Source organism: Camarhynchus parvulus, chromosome 2 (genome assembly GCF_901933205.1).
Source record: "Camarhynchus parvulus chromosome 2, STF_HiC, whole genome shotgun sequence".
NCBI classification, from domain to species: Eukaryota; Metazoa; Chordata; class Aves; order Passeriformes; family Thraupidae; genus Camarhynchus; species Camarhynchus parvulus.
In genome coordinates this window covers 21,510,591-21,527,772 of record NC_044572.1, presented here as the reverse complement: position 1 = coordinate 21,527,772, position 17,182 = coordinate 21,510,591, and the positions used below count along the sequence as shown (strand labels likewise).

Here is a 17,182-nt window from a genome sequence, read left to right as displayed (position 1 = left end):
TATCAGCCACCAAAGAACAGAGCAGTGTCTAGGGGACCCATCACACCACCATCCATCTCAGCTTTCTGGCTCTTTCTCCATTCTACCTTCCAGGTTCTGTCTCCCCCCAGTTCTCCATAAGAGAGGCAGTCGGGTTCTGTCATGGCTACACAAAATTAACCTGTGTCTACAAATCAGAGATGCTTTGAGCCACCTCAGATGCATGTATGAGCATAGGTCCAGATGCACAAATGGACTTTGCCATTGCTGTGTTTACCTTTTTCTTAGCTGACTCCCAGAAGAAGCTCCAGGACTCAAAATGAACCCCTACAAGCACTCAAATACTTTGGGCATCTTGGTGGCCAACATGAGTTCACAAGAACCCCAGGCTACTGCAGGAGGAGCCATCTCTGCTTGGCAGTAAGAAATACTGGGGATTGGGAAGCCTTAATGCCCAGTACAGGGACTGGATGGGCCATCAAGTGAGACTGTGCACTATGTGGGCAGGGTTGTACCGTGCTTCTCCTTGCTCTTCTGTGACTGAATAAAGCCAGCCAGGCACAGATATTGTTTCCCTCAAGGAGCCAGGCATAACCCAGACTTGTTTACCTGCCTAGCAACACATTAATTACATCCCAGTGAGCTGGTGATATATAATCCAGCATTCAGGCTATTGGCATCATCTGATTAGTCTATGTGTTTTGATTATTAAACACTGCAGAAGAAAAGCATCTAAAATTTTCATGCAGTCATAGGACTCCTCCTACCTTTACACACCACATTGAAATATTCATGGCATTTATAATTTTAAATGGATTTGGATTGCAAGTAACAACTTGGTGTAAACATTTTTGATCTTGTAAATTGGAAGCAAAATTAGTCCAATTTGAAAATTAGCTAGTATTTTAGTGTTTCCCCTATTTTTCTAATTAACATTAAAAAAAGTTATTGAGCAAACAAATATATTTAGACTTTGGTTCATTCAAGTGTCTACTACTACTACCTCACATTGTTTTTATAATTGGCTGCACTTTATGGTGATTTATTAAATACTATCTTCCTCAATTCTGAATGAGAGGCAAGTGTAAAAGAATAAGATTGAAAATAAACAGAAAAAATGCACCAAAACACTCTGCATAATTGTTACAGTTAACAATAGCAGGGGTAGAAATGGTTAGAGAAGGAAATGAGCTTGTGATCCCACATGTTGCACACCTATATCCACGTGAGATCACAGCTCTGATCTTTACAGTTTGTCTCACCCACTGCAGCTCTTTCCAGCCCCCCTGCATACCCTGCTTGGGGAGCTGCAGACTTTGCTGTTCTCACAGCCCGCTTGCTGATGGCCTGTATTGGCTGCAGTGGTCAGAGTGGGGACAAGCATTCTCAAAGTATCCCGTTCTTTCTGCTGCACACTCCTTCAGTTTTTTAAAATTCCATTTCCAAGTGCAGCTCATACCTTATCTCTTCTATTTTACAGCTTACCTTTGCACAGAACTTCTCCATGTGGTGTCTGCATTGGCAAGGGCTGTGGGCTGTGCAGCACTGGAGAGGGTTAGGCATTCACATGCATAGTGAAAACATATCAGAGCATTAAAAAATATGTATGATAAATACAAACCTTTGTGCTTAAAGGTATGAGTGATAAGGATAGAAAGACTGTTATTATTGCTAGTAGAGATTTCAATTCTCCAAACCATCTGGTTTTGATGATTGTTGGAAGCAGGATACAAGACTTACATCGAACACAGGTTCAAACTGGTTCCAGCACTGCTCAGTTCCTCAGATCCTAGGGTCTCTAGCTCCAAAAAGTAAAAAAACCTTAATAATAAGAGCAACAATTAAATAATTATTACAAATATTATTTTGCCTTTTTATGTCTATTTTTATTCAGAGACCCTTCTCAAACTATGTATATGAATGAGAATTAGTGGTGACAGATTTTTTGAAAGACAGTGTTGACACAGGTACTGCAGGAGCCCTGACTGACACTCAGCAATTACTTCTGCCCATCCAATCTCCAAATCAATCCAATTTACTCCCATCAACTCTGCAATCAGTTCTCCCACTAGCCTTTTACACTTCTCCCTCTCAATGAGCCTGCTGTTTCCTTCTCTTTGAAGGGAGGCTGCAGGTATGCCCAAGATGCTTTATTTCCCTCATTCTGAATGAAGGGAGCAATAGATACATTAATTATTCTTTATCTCTTGACCATTTCAGTAGTTTTTCCAAAATGAAAGTTTTTAGAGTGGTTTTTTTGTCTGTTTCAGATCGTTCTTTACCCACAAACACAAAAGAACTCCTTCCTGTGACAGATGTGCCTTGTGGGTGGTTAGAAACAGATTAACAGCATGGTTTAGGTTGCACACCTATGGCATGGAGAATTACACTGAATTAAGAAGTGTCTCATAGACAATGTCTTCCCTATGAAGACAATGGAAAATCAGACTCTATTATAACTCTTCAATTTCTATGCAGAGTTTTTTTAGATTTTATGGTAAGATTTTACCCTTCAGAATTTTACAACTTTGTGCAAAAGAAAAGACTCTATCAAGTGTGCAACAACTGCAGAGTTACTTACTTAAAATATAGATACTAGGCAAGCTTGAATCACAAAATTTATACATCAGGTCTAGCTAGAAGGCAAGTGTGAATAAATCTCTTGGAAGTTGAAGGTACCACAGAAACTCAGCATCAGCATGGTTTTGACCCTGCAATGTCAGACCACAAGGACAATTAAGCTAATTAATCCAAGTCTTTATGGGCTCTTATGCCGGTTCTTCCAGTCAGGCTGGGTGAGCAACCCTCACTTGGCCATTGCTTGATGTTGAAATGCTGACACTAGTATTTAAGCCAGCTTTTGTATCAAGTGCACTTATATACATCCATGTGAATGTGTATGCATGCACATGTGCATGCACACACACACTTATCTAAGTGTATTTCAAGGATTTCAAGGAATGGAAGACCAATCCAGCTGTCAAGACAAACACACTTCTCATTGTGGGAACCCGGCTATCATGTTTCGCTTCTCTCATTTGTATTTTATTATTTAATGTAGGATTGCAAGGTGTTAAATGCAAGTTAGAGCAAATAGCATAGATACAAAGAAAGCTTGCCCTCACCAACGCCTAAAAGTAGCTTCACTGACAAGTCTAATCTTAGAGTGTCATATTGTATGTCCCATTGATGTGTGTCCTCACAGCATGGTACAAAAATGAAAGCAGAATCAGGGAGTTGGGTTTATAGAAGGGGCATTCCTTGAAGAGAGAGAAGACAGAAGTCAAGGGTCCATAGCTTCTCTCATCTCCAAGCTTTTTAAACGTCCTACAACCACAAAATCAAAACCCTTTAAAAAACAGTGCTTGTAACAGGACCCACTTTAAATAACTTCTTTCAGTTTTGATGCCCAACCTCTCTTGCAGCAGGACCAGTGGTTCCTTTGAAAGTGGGATTTCTCATCTCACTGCATTGTTTTAAACACCATTTCATCCCTTTATAATATAAAACTGTCAGGAGCATTCCTCCGTTTGGCTTATTGAGGAGTCTGTCTTTCTAGTCATGTGAGCACAAAGTCCTTCTCTACAGAATTACAAAAACAACCTGTAAACAAGTATTTCATTTGTACCTCCCTGTTGTCATCACATTTTCCTTCCCCGTGCCTGTAAGTTTCTAAGGCAGAATAGCAATTTAATGATCAAACAAACTAAGTGGCACTGTTCATTCCTAGAAGAAAAGCACATCAATAAAACAAGAAATACTTCAGTTAAGTGGTAATAGACCAGGTGCCACAGTTTGCAAAGTAATTACCTGTGGATACCAGAGGATTACAGCTGAAAAGAACTAGACGCCCTTTCTGTTATTACTGACAAATAGAAGACAGTACCTGGTCTCAATTTAACAGTTGGAATTACATGAGTAAATGTAATAAAAAACACTACTGTCTTCTGAAAATTGCACTTGACAGCTGCCGAGTTGTTCACCTGAAACTCCAATTCCAATTGTTTTACAGCATGGAAATGAAAATAGCACATATGATGAAAATATAGTGTATGTACGTATCTATAATGGCATATGATATAGCATAATATTATATATATTATAAATTATGTGTGAGTGTGTATATATATATATATATATACACATAGTAAGGTTAGCATTATGAAGCATTAGTGTTCAACCTGCCAGTTTTTCTGTCTGTTAGCAGAGGAACAGGAAAGCATAATCGAGTTGCTCCTATTTTCCTCAACTTTGGAAACAGTAGTTAAATTTGTTTTTATTTTATTTTGTTCTAAACCCAAGGTGCTATTCACAAGACAGAATACAGAGCCATCAGTGGTGAGGAATTTTGATTTGAATGGAGATGTCATAAGCTGAATACTCCCCCAGCAAAGGGGCTGGGCAAGGTCTCTTAGCTGACAGGGATCTCTGCACTTGCACTGACAGCAGGCCCAGGACATTACTGATGATCCTGTGCCAGCTGCCTACTGGTGTTACTGAAGTTGTTAACTGTGCTTTTATTGAAATGACAAACTGCTTCACACACAGCACGTCTGGAGAAGCAGTTCACCACCAGGTGGCAGATACCACAACTTGAATTTCAAGCGCTGGAGAGACCAAACGGCAGCACTGATTCACAAAAACCCTATCTGTTGCACATGTATTTTAGAAAGGTAAAGAGATGCTCTTCTTCTTTGACCAAGTCCAAGGACGGACTGCATGGACCCTACCATGCTCCAAGTTACAGATTATTGATAGTTGATTACTATGTTATAGTAAATTTTAATTCCCAGATGAATTCTTGTTAAGAAAAAAAATGGCTTTTTAGTTCACTACAGACCTTCCTAGAGTACTAACGAATATCTCATCCAACACTTGCTCATTTATACCTGTACTGTTCTGTAAGCTAAAGCCTACATAGGACATTTGGTTTCTTACTAATTTCAAACATACTGGTTCAGAATAGTGAGATAAAATTGGTCCCTGAGAGCATTCATGAATGGAATGAAGGGCAGAAAATGAAAATATTGCCAAGGTATTTCAACAGTGCTTAATTCACTCTACTAAAGCTACTCAGTCCTCCCTGTAACAAAGAAAAGCATTATGAGCCATTTCCAAATGCTGAGCCTTCCTTTGTAATCGGTTCATTTCAGATCAGAACCACAAGTTTGTATAATTTGTCTAATATGTTAGATTGCAAATGCTCTGAGGCAGTAACCAGTTCTTGTCCCTATATTTGCAGAGGGTTTAGCTGCTGGTACCCTGACAACGCACTTAATCGAGCAGTAAGAGGTCGTTATCACAGTAAGTCAAGGTGCTTTACAGACAGTTAAGAAGCTTTGAGAAGCAAGTATTTGAGCAGGAAGAAAGTGGGAGCTGAGGGACAACCATGAAGTGAATTCACTCTTAGTGAGTGTATTAACTCCTAACAGTGCTAACATTTCAGAAAGAAGACAAACATATTTTCATTATTTTTGTAAGCTTTGTCATTACAAACTTGCATTTTTTCCCTACTAATATCTGCCATCATAAAATAAGAAAACAATTGCTTTTCTAGGTCATATTCTACATGGACTTGGAGCTGCTGATGCCAAGACCTATTCATGTTGTACTTTGTTCTTTGTGGTTTATAAGCTTTATTAGTACTTGCTTCACTGAGCAAGTGCAATATACAAGTGAGAAAATTTCTTTGCATTTTACTGATGTATCTGCATCAGTAAGTTTTTGAAAATTAAAACATGGAACCTATCACTGGACCATTAGATTAGGCATAACCTACTCTAATCTTAATCTTAAATCTTAACCTGTTACCTGAACTGCCTTAACTCTGTTCCAGCTTCATTTAGCATATGGCCTAAGCGTGGATATAGAGAAATACATTTCATAAACTATGTATTTTGCAAAATTAAACTATCACACCAATTAAAAAATGCTATTTTAAAGAAGATTTGAAACATACCCACATGGTTTTTGTTCAAGTATATTTGCTGTATTAGAACCACAAATCATCAAATGAACATAAAACCAACACAATTAAAGAAACAAACCACTGCAATTTAATAGCAACAATCTCACTTTACAAGATAGCAATGATGGAAACTTTGCAAAGGAATGTGAAAAAAAGTATGTAATTAAAAATGACAGATTTAAGACAACAGAAAACTGGAAATTAAATAGCACAATAATTCTAGTATGCAGAAATTTTATTCAGAATATTTACTTATGCAGCATTCTGATTAATAAGTGACACTGTATTACCAGTACTTACTAACATCTGATAAATACTATGCCCTTAAAGTCATATTTTTCTGTTCAGTGACCTTGCACAAACTGACAATAAGTAACCCAGAGCCCAAAAGCAGTTCACAGGTGGTCAGTACAAAATTCCAAAACAGAACAGGAAAGGACCTGCCACATACACAATGAGTAAAATGTAATTTAGTGCTAATATGGTGATTTCAATATTCAATGCACTCCACAATATTTTAGATTCCTTTTACAACATATACCACTTCCAATCATGAACCAAAGCAAAAGGTGATCTGGCTTTGTGGATGGAAAGGAGTATTGACCTGGGAACTAGGAAATTAGGATTCAACTCCTGGCTAGAGACCAGGTTCCCAAGTAAGACTTACAGTAATATGGAACTTACAAGACTATCTATGAAAACCTTGAAATTCACTGAAAATAAAGCAATGATTTTTTTGTTGTGAGTTGGGGCTTATTATTACAAATTAAATAGGAACTATATAGCACTTAAATCACTTTGGAGATTATGTATAAACTTTAGTAAGCATGGCTGTTGCTAATCTGCATAAAAATGACTGAATAAAACATGATAAACGTAATGTATATGAAGGATTCTACAAAAGTGGAAGTCTCATACTTCCTCTTTGAACCCAATTCATGAAAAAGTGAGAAGAGTGCAGTAAGTGTGAGTACCCAAAGAAATCTCAGAAAGAAAACTGGCCCATGGGAAGTGTGACTCCACAGAAAATTTTGGTGATACCAGGATTTCATTTTCAATGTCTTCAGTGATAGTTAAGCAAATCATTACATATTTACCAAGATACAGAGGATGCTTTTCTGAAAAGGGGTCTAACTTTCAGTATTGACTTAAGCTCATGAGAACTGCAAAAGAAAGTCACATGAGCATAAATATGCACAGGAAAAATGAAACTGAAGTATTTTTCTTTTTAAATACCATAAAATAATGTGATAACCACTAACAGAGAAAAAAATCCACAAAGATACTTTTTGCAGTTTATTTTCAATTATAATTTTTGGATAACCAAGCAGCTCTGTATGGAAAAAGCACAGAAGAGTAATTCTGGCACTTTTGGATAGTACATTTGTTTTTTCCCCAATTTTTTTTAGACACATTCAGTCCACTTGCTCGGTCGATAGTCCATTTTATATGAGCATGATTAGCTCATGGGATTCCAGAGGAAACTAACAATATATACAGTCACTGAAACTATCTTCTTGGCTACTCTGGGCCCTTTAAAATGTCTTCTAAGTCTATCCTGGCTAAACAGAATCCACAATATACATGATAGCTACAGAATACACTGTATTGAAATGAGAAATGCTCAGCACAAAATGGGACTCTTGGCATGCAGCTTAAAATAAAAGGTAGAAGTTCAGAAGTTTATAAAATCTCAAATGGGGTCAATTAAAAGGACTTAGCAAAAGAAGGGACTGTTCATTGTTACTGTAAAAAAGGCACTTTGAGAAAATGGTACCAGAATTGGAGGAATCTTAGTCGACACAAAGTTCAGTTTGGTTTCATAAAAAGGCTTCAATGCTAAGGGATGCTACTCAAGTTTCCTGCAGTTGTACATTAAAATAAATTGCTGAGTAGTTTATAATAAAGGACATAATATGTTTACAACCAACTTGCAAAATTAAGAAAAGCATAGTATAAGCAAAATATTACTAAAAGCAGCAATGCATAGCCTTTCATTGAGATAATGCACAATTTTGGACACCATGTGTCAGACTCCTGTTTTTAAGATACTTTCAGTAGCATTATCAACATAAAATTGGCCTACAAAACAAAAGCTTTACCAGCTCCCATTCATAAGGAGATTGAGGTCATAAACCAACCAAAACAATTTGTCAGTATTTTCAACATCCTGGATGACCAATATCAAGTATATGGAATAACAATCACACTCTTTGTTCAGCTATCTCACTGGAGGCAGCTGTTAAATCAGAGGAATGATTTTAATTCTTTTCTAACATTTACACAGTAATGCATTTAAGTTCTTTCAAATGTTGCTCACCACAGTTTGTTTTTCTCTTTTCTCTCCACAATATAAAAAAAAAGAAGAAGAAAAAAAGAAAAAATATCAAGCACTTCCACAGAAAGGATATTTGGCAATTTTATACTCCACTGAAGGGTGGATTTTCACAATAGCTCATTTTAGATTGAAAGTCATTAGTGGTCTTTCCTCTCGTTTCTGCCAAGGACTCTTCTTATCTTCCCCTTGGTCATCTTCCTCATCCTCCTCATCTTCATCATCATCATCTTGAACGGATGTTCCATGTTCAGGACTAGTTAATGGCTCTGGTTTGGTATCCACAGTTCTGGTTTCCTCCTGCAGGCTGGGCAGCTGCACACCACTTCTCTTACTGGTGCCTTCTAGGAGGCATCGAAGAGCATTGTCCTCAGGGCTACAAACCGCTGTTCCACACTCGCTGCCACTTTGGTCCATGTCATCCAAGTACACGAGCTGTGTGTAAGCTGTGCTGTCTGAAACCTTCCGCTCTCTCTGCTGGTGCTCCTGCACTGGGGGGTGACTCTGAGGCGCAGACAGATGATCTCCTCTTCCCTTTCGGGCAGATTTCGGTTCATTCATGTCAACACCGGAGTCCAAACTGGCGTCGTTACTCCCGTTCCTACCAGCTCTTTGGAGATCAATGTATGAATGTCTAACGTGAGCATTGGAACGCCCGTCTAGAGAAACAAACCATGCTCGAGGGTGAGGCAATGGCTTCCCACCTCCCAATTCCATCAAAGCCTTTTCTGTAAGAAGCTGCACTTCACTATTCATCTGAGCCAGGGATGCATCATTGAGAGAGGCAGGAATGGAAATAGATTCAGACATGGAAGCATTTTGCTGACTCCACTCAGCTGCACCTGCATCTTGCAAATGTTGCTGAGATATTGCTTGGGATGCCAACTGCTGGGGCTGCAGCTGCTGGGCAGGGTGTGGGAAGAGCCGTGCGTGAGGGTTAGGAAGCTCGGCCTGAAGTCTTTCTATATCAATCTGCTGGTCAGCTGGGACAACCAGGGGCTGGCTAACAAAAGGGTGTTCTCCAGGCAGCTTCATGTAATGACCTGGGATGACCAGTGCAGGCAAAACCTTTCTGTAAACACTGTCATTGACTTGGTCGACAGAATTGCAGCAGATTAACTGACCTGGTCGAGGAAAAGACGTAGGTCTTTCAAGGTGATCAACTGAACGAGACATCATACAATCAGTAGGTCTGCAGTCCAGCAGCTCTTTTTCAGGGGCTGAAGGTGTGGGGTATATTTGTTCCTGAATATTGTATTTACTTCCATTAGCAATATGGTTCATAGATACTTGAATTTCTCTCTCTTGCTTTTCAAATAAAGGCTGAGACAGCATAGCATTGTAACTTCTCCTATACTCCTCTTTGATAGGGGACTCATAGCCTTCAGCTGTTTCTGTAGATTTTCTTGTCTTTAGAGGAAAACTATCTGCTGACTTGTGGTAGTCTTTTCTTAGAGACCCACTGGGAGTCAGGTCATCCAAGGAAATTCTGCTCTTGTCTTTCTCCTTGTCAGAGAGCAGTTCCTCTCGGGAGCTAAACTCCTGGGAAGTACTGAAGGAGTGTTTGAGCATAGGTGTATGCATATCTGCTTCTCCAGTAGGTGATACCATCTCCATGTGGACAGCACTGATTAATTCCTTTGCCCCTGAGTTTTCAGCGTGTCCATTGCTAGCAACGGACAATCCACCTGGAAATTCTGACTCACGACGTGAAAATATTAAATTTATATGGGACATTGAGGTTGCTTGATCCTTCTTAGAAGTGTCCAGTGCTGTCGAAAGTTGCAGTTTCTTATGATGTTGACGTGGTCTTAGACATTTTCTTCTATAAAAGCCAGTAACAAAAGAAGTTATAAATTTATGAATGTTGTACACAGAAAAAAGAGAAGCAAGTGTGTCTTAACAGAAGATTTTTAAGCAATGGTTAGTATTAGGGGAATTGAACTTTTATTACATAATCTAACAATTAAAAGCTTATCCCAGCAGCGAAGATAAAATTAAAGAATAACTAATGTCATTTGGGAAATATCTCAAGTACAAATTACAAACTGGAGTAAAATATCTAGAGAAGGCAAGTATAAAATCACTCATTAGTAGGCATTTGCTGATAATTTAACATTCATTTTAATGCAATGCCAACAGAAAGATCATTTGCAAATGCGTAACAGGTAGAGAGATCTTGAACCTATGCCCATGTTTGATAGGAAATTACATGGAGAACACAGGTACAGATGTGTGTGATTCACTCAACTACCATCCTCCCAAAGGCAGGGATTTATATGCTGCATGTAACCAGGAACACAGGAAATTTGATCTCACTGTTTCTTTCTTTTTCAAGCATTTGCTTGCCTTTTTTTCCCCAAAGGAAAAATGTTTCAATACAGAAGTTTTTAATTTCATAAGCACAAAAAACTTGTGTTTTCAACATGAACTAAGTAACCAGGATGGTGAATCTTACCTGCAATAGTACAAAAGCAGACACAGCAAGACTAGAAGTATGAGAGCCATCCCTCCTAAAATTGCCAAAAGAAACATTGTGTGATAGCTGGTAATGTCGTGTGTTACAACGGGACCTGGAAGGCCAGAAAAGAGAATTTAGACCTGTAATAATCTGCAAATAGGAAGAGGAGCAACAGTTGAACAAGGAGAAGGACACTTTCCCTTATTATGAGGGTGCTAAGCAAGTGCTGCCCTGGTGCCTACTGAACAGACCATCTCTGGAGAAGGGAGCAAGCTGTGCAGAAAGCATGTGCTGGTTTTCATGACTGCAAGTCCAACTAGCTCATTCTGTGGAAAAGCAGTTAGTTTCATTGGGAGCATGCATCAGTGAATGCTGCTTTCCAGGTCCTAATGCTGACACTGTGTGCCAAAAAGCTCTCACCACTGGAGAAAATCCATCTCAGCATCTCCCAGCACTGTAATGCACAAAGCAACACTGTGGGCAACAACTGCTCTTTAACATCTGTGGATCTTCACACCAAACAGTACAGACAGTGCAGTACAGGATTCTCTGGAAGATGTGTAGGTGCTCTGAAGTCTAGATCAAGCCAAGCCCCAAGCAGATCTTCAGTAGCTTTAATTACCAGGCCACTAGTGAAACAGTGTTGTAACTCCAGGTTTAAATAACACTTAGTAAATGTTCTAACTCACAAAGGAATGAGCACATGTGGACAACATCTGTTCACAATTATGCATGTGTGACCCAGTTGCTTTGTAAAATCCTTATGATGATTTTGAAATAAAGACCCAAATTTTCATCTGCAGGCAAGGAGGTACAGCACCAGCTGGCAGACTAACATGCATGTACTGTGAAGCACAGCAAACTTGGCCAACTTAGAGGGCCTAGGTCACTAAGTTTGCAAAACCTCATCTGTGGATCTTGAGTGGTCTGTAGAGCCACTGCTAGGAAAACAAGGATAATTTTTGCCCATTTTTGAGATAAGAAATCAAATAGATTCAATCAGGAGATAAAATATGCAAAAATACATTAACTCATTAAAAGTAACATAAATTATATTGCGCTTGGGAAATCTAAATATTTATACATTCTGTCCCACCACTACCATTACATAATTCATTTTACTGTTGCTTTAGGACATTAAGCAAAAAGAAGACAAGATAAATCACTTGAATTTTTCATGAAAATGTTGTTCCCATTGCAACAAACTTTTAGGAACTCAGATCTAGCCCTAGAAGGAGGGAAAAGTAAAATACAAGTAGCAACTCTGCCATACAAGGTAAATCACAAGGACAAATAAGCCTTCTCTTAATGAGTTACAGGCCTTGTAACCTCAGAGTTACAACCACAATTCCATGACTAGTGTAACTTCCTTGCAGTCTGGGATAGAACTGTACTGGGAAATGTTTGGCTCAGAGCAGTTGCTTTTTCTTCAAGGACAATTATTTGGTAAAATTGTATTTAAATTAATATGATAGCCTATTCAGATCTGCACCTGCCTCTAAATTCTGTTCAGCAATGAATCAGCTGAATAGCCCAGTATTTAATATCTATCATTTAACAGAACCTCAAATAAAAAGCTCACATATTATGAAACGACTTAATTATATGTATGAGTAGACTTTAAAACTTGTACTCATGTAAGAGTTTGGTTTTGTTGGTTATATTTAGTTTATTGAGCTTGCACAGCCAAGGCAAGCATATTTTCATTTCTACTGGATTAGGTTTTTATCTGGAAAACCTAATAAAATATGTAAGGAGTTCTGGGTTGGGTTTTTTTTGGTTTTCTTTTTTTTGATTGATGATTGACTGATTGGCTCTTTTATACACTGAAGGATCTCAGATTATTGGTGGCAGAAGAGCTACTACCAAGAAATCTGAGGCAGCTACAGACAGAGAAAAAGGAACCAGAAGTTGCAGCAAAGCACATATAATTAATGCTTAGTTCAAAGTCATTTTTTACAGTTATGCCAAGAGGTTTGCAGATGGCAACCAATCAGCTCTGTACTAATGCCACTCTAAAATACCTCCTAGAACTTCTAAGCTAAGTTATTCACAGTGTGAATTAATCAGTCACCAAGATGATGCAAAGCATAACTCAGGGCAAAATGAGCATCTTCAGTGCAAAAGGAAAAAAGTGTCAATTCATCCTTCCATCCGTCCATCCATCCATCCATCCATCCATCCATCCATCCATCCATCCATCCATCCATCCATCCCTTAGTAAGTGTCTAACCCAGGATAATGCTGGTTTTAGGTGAATCCATATCTCTGTGAGTTTCTGTACAGACACTTCACACCCCCTGTTTTTCTAACTCCTGGAACACCAACACACTGATGCTATGACTCCCATCATTTCCTAGCAATGGCTCTATCAGGCAGTGGTGACACAAATGCATCAAAGCAGGAACATTTTGAAATGTTCCCCATTGAAATGACACAAATATTTTGAGCACCAGGGTTGCCCCACACAATCCTGAGAAGATTTAACCCTTTACTTTCAGATTTCTGTTTTCTAATAATCCATTATTGATCAAGCTGTGGCATCTCAGATGAGGTCATTCTGAAAAATATAAATATTATATATAAATAAATAATTACCCAGCACTGCAAATATCAATAAAATCCAATTCCATCTTACCTGGGATAGTAGGTGACATAGCTGCAACCCAGTAGCCCAGCTGAGGTGCAATATAAGTCCAAGTCAACTGATTTCCTTCTTGTTGTACAATGCCCAAACTACTCTTTAGCCATGTCCCTGTAAATGTAGAAGTTGTAGGAAGATGTTACAGATATTCACACATTCCTCTCCAACAAGAAGAAAACCAAGCAGTAACAAAACCTATCCATCTGCACTAGGGACTGTGTGTGTTGCTGTGAAGTGACAAGTTGTGCCTTCTGGTCACTGGCATTTGAGAGCACCCATGGCTTTCTCAGAAGCAAAAAAGCAACCTAAACCCAAAACATTTAAGATTAAATAAAACTAGTAAATCTTCAAAACCTGTTAAAAGAAAACATTTATTGTTGTATTGGGTTCCCCTGTTTTGAAGTTAGATATTGCTGAAGCTGATTATATGCAGACAGCCCACTTAAAAAGTGTAGTTCAAGAGACATCACATCTCTCTGACCACACCTGAGTTCTACACACCACCTTTCTACCAGCCCTGGCTATCAACTTCTACAAGACAGAGGAAAATGTTTCCTCAAAATGGCTTTCCTATACAGAAAACAAGCTTAGTTACTGCCAATGACCAGAATTACATTGCACCATCGCTGTGATTAACACTGTTAATCATTCAGTATCTGTATAATAGCCCCAGGAATATTGTTTGGTAACAGATGATGAGTTTTTTAAAAACATGTTTCTTAAAGGAAACAAAATACTTTTTTTTTTAGAATTATGAAATGAGAAATTCAAAACAAGTAAGACTTAAAATTTTAAAGCAATGTGTTTAAGTCCAGATTGATAATCTGCACTAGTTGAGAGTTTATCTACACTAGTTGAGAGTTTATCTACTTTGTGAAGATTACTTTTATTCCAAGAGTTGGGTTATGAAGACCTTTACAACTGAACCAGTTGAATGCCTTTTTGTCATTCCTTGAGATCCTGATTCTGGGGCTGTCACCTTAGTTTCTGATGTAATAAATACCCAGAATGGCTTTTAGACTGCTCCTCTCTGAACTAAACTGCTGGCCTTGACATGAAGAGCAATCATTGAGAGGACACCCCTGGTGCCAGGCAGTGTTTCCCAAACCTGCAGTCCTGGCTTGGCACCTCCAGTGGGTGCCATGATAGTGGGCTTGGCCTCCTTAAAACCTCACATATTTTGGTGGTCACTACCAGGATGCTGATCTGTGTACAGAGAAGAGATAAACCCCTCTGCATTTCTGTAGTGCAGTTCTATATTTCTGTGCTGAAGGGGGAAGAATGCTGTATTTCCCTTACCCAGCTTCAAATGCTCACTTGAAAGGAAAGTTGCATCATGTACTTGTGATTCCCCTTCCTTTAAATAAGTCTCCTGCTTGTAATTCCCAAAATCGTGCTTTTCATTAGATGTCACTTAGGATTAAGCAACAGCATTTTGGATGACAGTCATCTGAACACTCAGCAGTGAGTACAGAACACACAGAAGAGGTGCTGTGGCTGGGTTTGTTGTTTTTATAATACATTAAAAATCCTGATGATTTCTTCTGTGTTCCTTAGATTATCCACCTGTGCCAACCCTCTACACATAAGAATGGCTTTTTTGAGTATTTATTTCCTCCCTACGACTGATTGTTCCTATGTAAAACCACCGTCTTAGCCTAACAATAAATCCATCTGAATACAGTGAAAGGTTTAGAAGAATACACGATTGAGAGGACTTCTAGATCTAGATGACTACTACTACCAGATGCCAACTATTTGCAACCAAACTGAATTTGTTCAGGCTAAAGGAATTACTGATGTAATTATCAGTTTTCCAAGTATCATTTCCAGTCTGTAGAGGGTAGCAATAATCTGTTATTTCATAAAGAAAGTCACACAAGACAAGTATTTTTGATTTACAGTACTAAAAAGACAAAATCTTTGTACACAGATTTGCATACGTGGCATTTATAACTGATGTTGCAGAACGTCTTCATGTAGTCATTCATTTACCTCTCTTAGGGAAACATTTTCAGGAAAAATAGAATGGAATTGTTCACAGTTCTGTGGAGTTTCTAGAAAATCTAGGAAAAGTCAATTTATTTTTCTCCACTAACATGGCCACTAACCCTTCAGATTCTCTTATCCATGCAGTTTCAGGGAAGATGTCATACTAATAGCCCTGAAGGTGAAAAATAGCCCTTAAGGTCATAAATTGCTTTTATCTTGTCTCTAAAATGCCATTTGGTTAAAAAAAAACCTGCAACCTTGAACCTTGTAATTTTTCTTTTTCTGCAAGATGTGGATGATGAGAATATGCACCAGCTATTGAAATACCCAAAAATGTGAAATAAAACTTCAACAGAGATATAAAGACCTGATTAAAAATAAAAGGAATGACCTGGGTGATGAATACATTAAGTTTCCCATATTTTTCTTATCACGTCGAAGCCCTTTAAATTCACACACAGGCAGAGTGCAGACATATGTAATTCAGCCAAGTTAGTACCTCCCACGTCTATTTCTAGAGCTGCCTCCTGGAGCAGAAGCTGTTACCGATCCCCTCACTAGGGGGAACTTGTGTCCCGCATGCCTTCCCCACACGGTGCTGCAGCCAGGGAGGGCAGCCTCCCGCTGCCTCCCCAAAAGCCTTTTGCTCAGAAATACTCCGCATCATGCAGCCATCAAGAAGCTCACAGAGGCTGCAGGCTTATCAAGGTTTATCCCTGTGAGCTGCTCTGCTGCAAACGAGCAGCAGCTCAGGTTGCTCATATTTTAGCAACAACAGGAATCCCTTATTTGTGATGGAAGCAAAGAAGAGTCTACTGCACGAGCCTCAGACAGGTTTCACACCTGTCTGCTGCTCACTTAGTTCACCTGCTCTTGGTAACCACTGGACATACTCCAGGCAATGTGCTGGTCTGCAGAAATTAAGGAAAAATGTAATTCCATCTCTCTGTTATGGATGGTTAAGATATTTCAAGTACGTAAAAGATACATCCAATATTGGTCATCTTTAAACAAAAGAGATGCAGCTTTTGTTGACCATACCCTCCAAATTGGTGTATTATGACAGAAAATACTAACTTTTAAATGGCACTGCCCCAAGTTCCTTCATCAGGGTGACACCGAGTGTGGGTTCCTGTGAACCATGAGTACACAATCCCATTGTCAGCCCTTTTTTAATATTTTCATTGTCCAACACTTTGGTGCTAAATTTGTCTTGTAAAGTTTCACCATCTCTTACCGGTAGTCCACTAGCAAAACAGAACATCCTCCCACATCACAGGATGAAGAAAGCAAAGAACTCCATCCTTTACAACAGCAGCAACAAGACAGGTTTGAGTGGAAACAGCTGAAAACACAAAGTCCTGTATTGTTTCTTTTGTGATCAAATAGCTGAAAGCCCACCTGGTGTTACTGGAGGGAACTGACATACCTCCAGTATTCTGCAAATCCATCAGCATTTCCAGGTCTCTCATATTTCATCCTTTATAGGTTCTAATTTCCTGGTTGCTTTTCAAGTATCACTAAACAAGCAGTGTTCTTGCAGCTCCTTACATGCAATGCCTTGCTGTAGTGACTAATGTTGGACCTTCTATCAAGCAAAACCCACTTGCCCGGTCGTGACTGGCTGTCTCCCACCCTTTCACACTGCCTTACGTGACCAAGAGTTCACTGCTGTGCAGCCTTGAGAACGAATTCCCTATCCTGCCGCAGAGTCCTCCTTGGAGTGAAAAACGAGATGTTTTCCTGTTCTAAAATGACGCTCATTACCCTCTATGTCCTCACACACTCGCTGCTGTAAGCAAA

General features: G+C 39.0%; 1 protein-coding gene across 1 annotated transcript in view; it reads right to left on the bottom strand.

Moving 5' to 3' along the window:
• Positions 1-6,015: 6,015 nt before the first annotated feature.
• The window catches only part of FAM171A1 (family with sequence similarity 171 member A1), an 86,825-nt gene continuing 75,658 nt past the window's right edge, over positions 6,016-17,182 (bottom strand). Inside the window, exons 6-8 of the mRNA XM_030944128.1 lie at positions 13,382-13,498; positions 10,741-10,855; positions 6,016-10,107 (exon numbers count right to left, since the gene is read on the bottom strand). Of these exons, the coding sequence (XP_030799988.1) occupies positions 8,403-10,107; positions 10,741-10,855; positions 13,382-13,498 (1,937 nt within the window). The 3' untranslated portion in view covers positions 6,016-8,402. The remainder of the gene's footprint in view (positions 10,108-10,740; positions 10,856-13,381; positions 13,499-17,182) is intronic.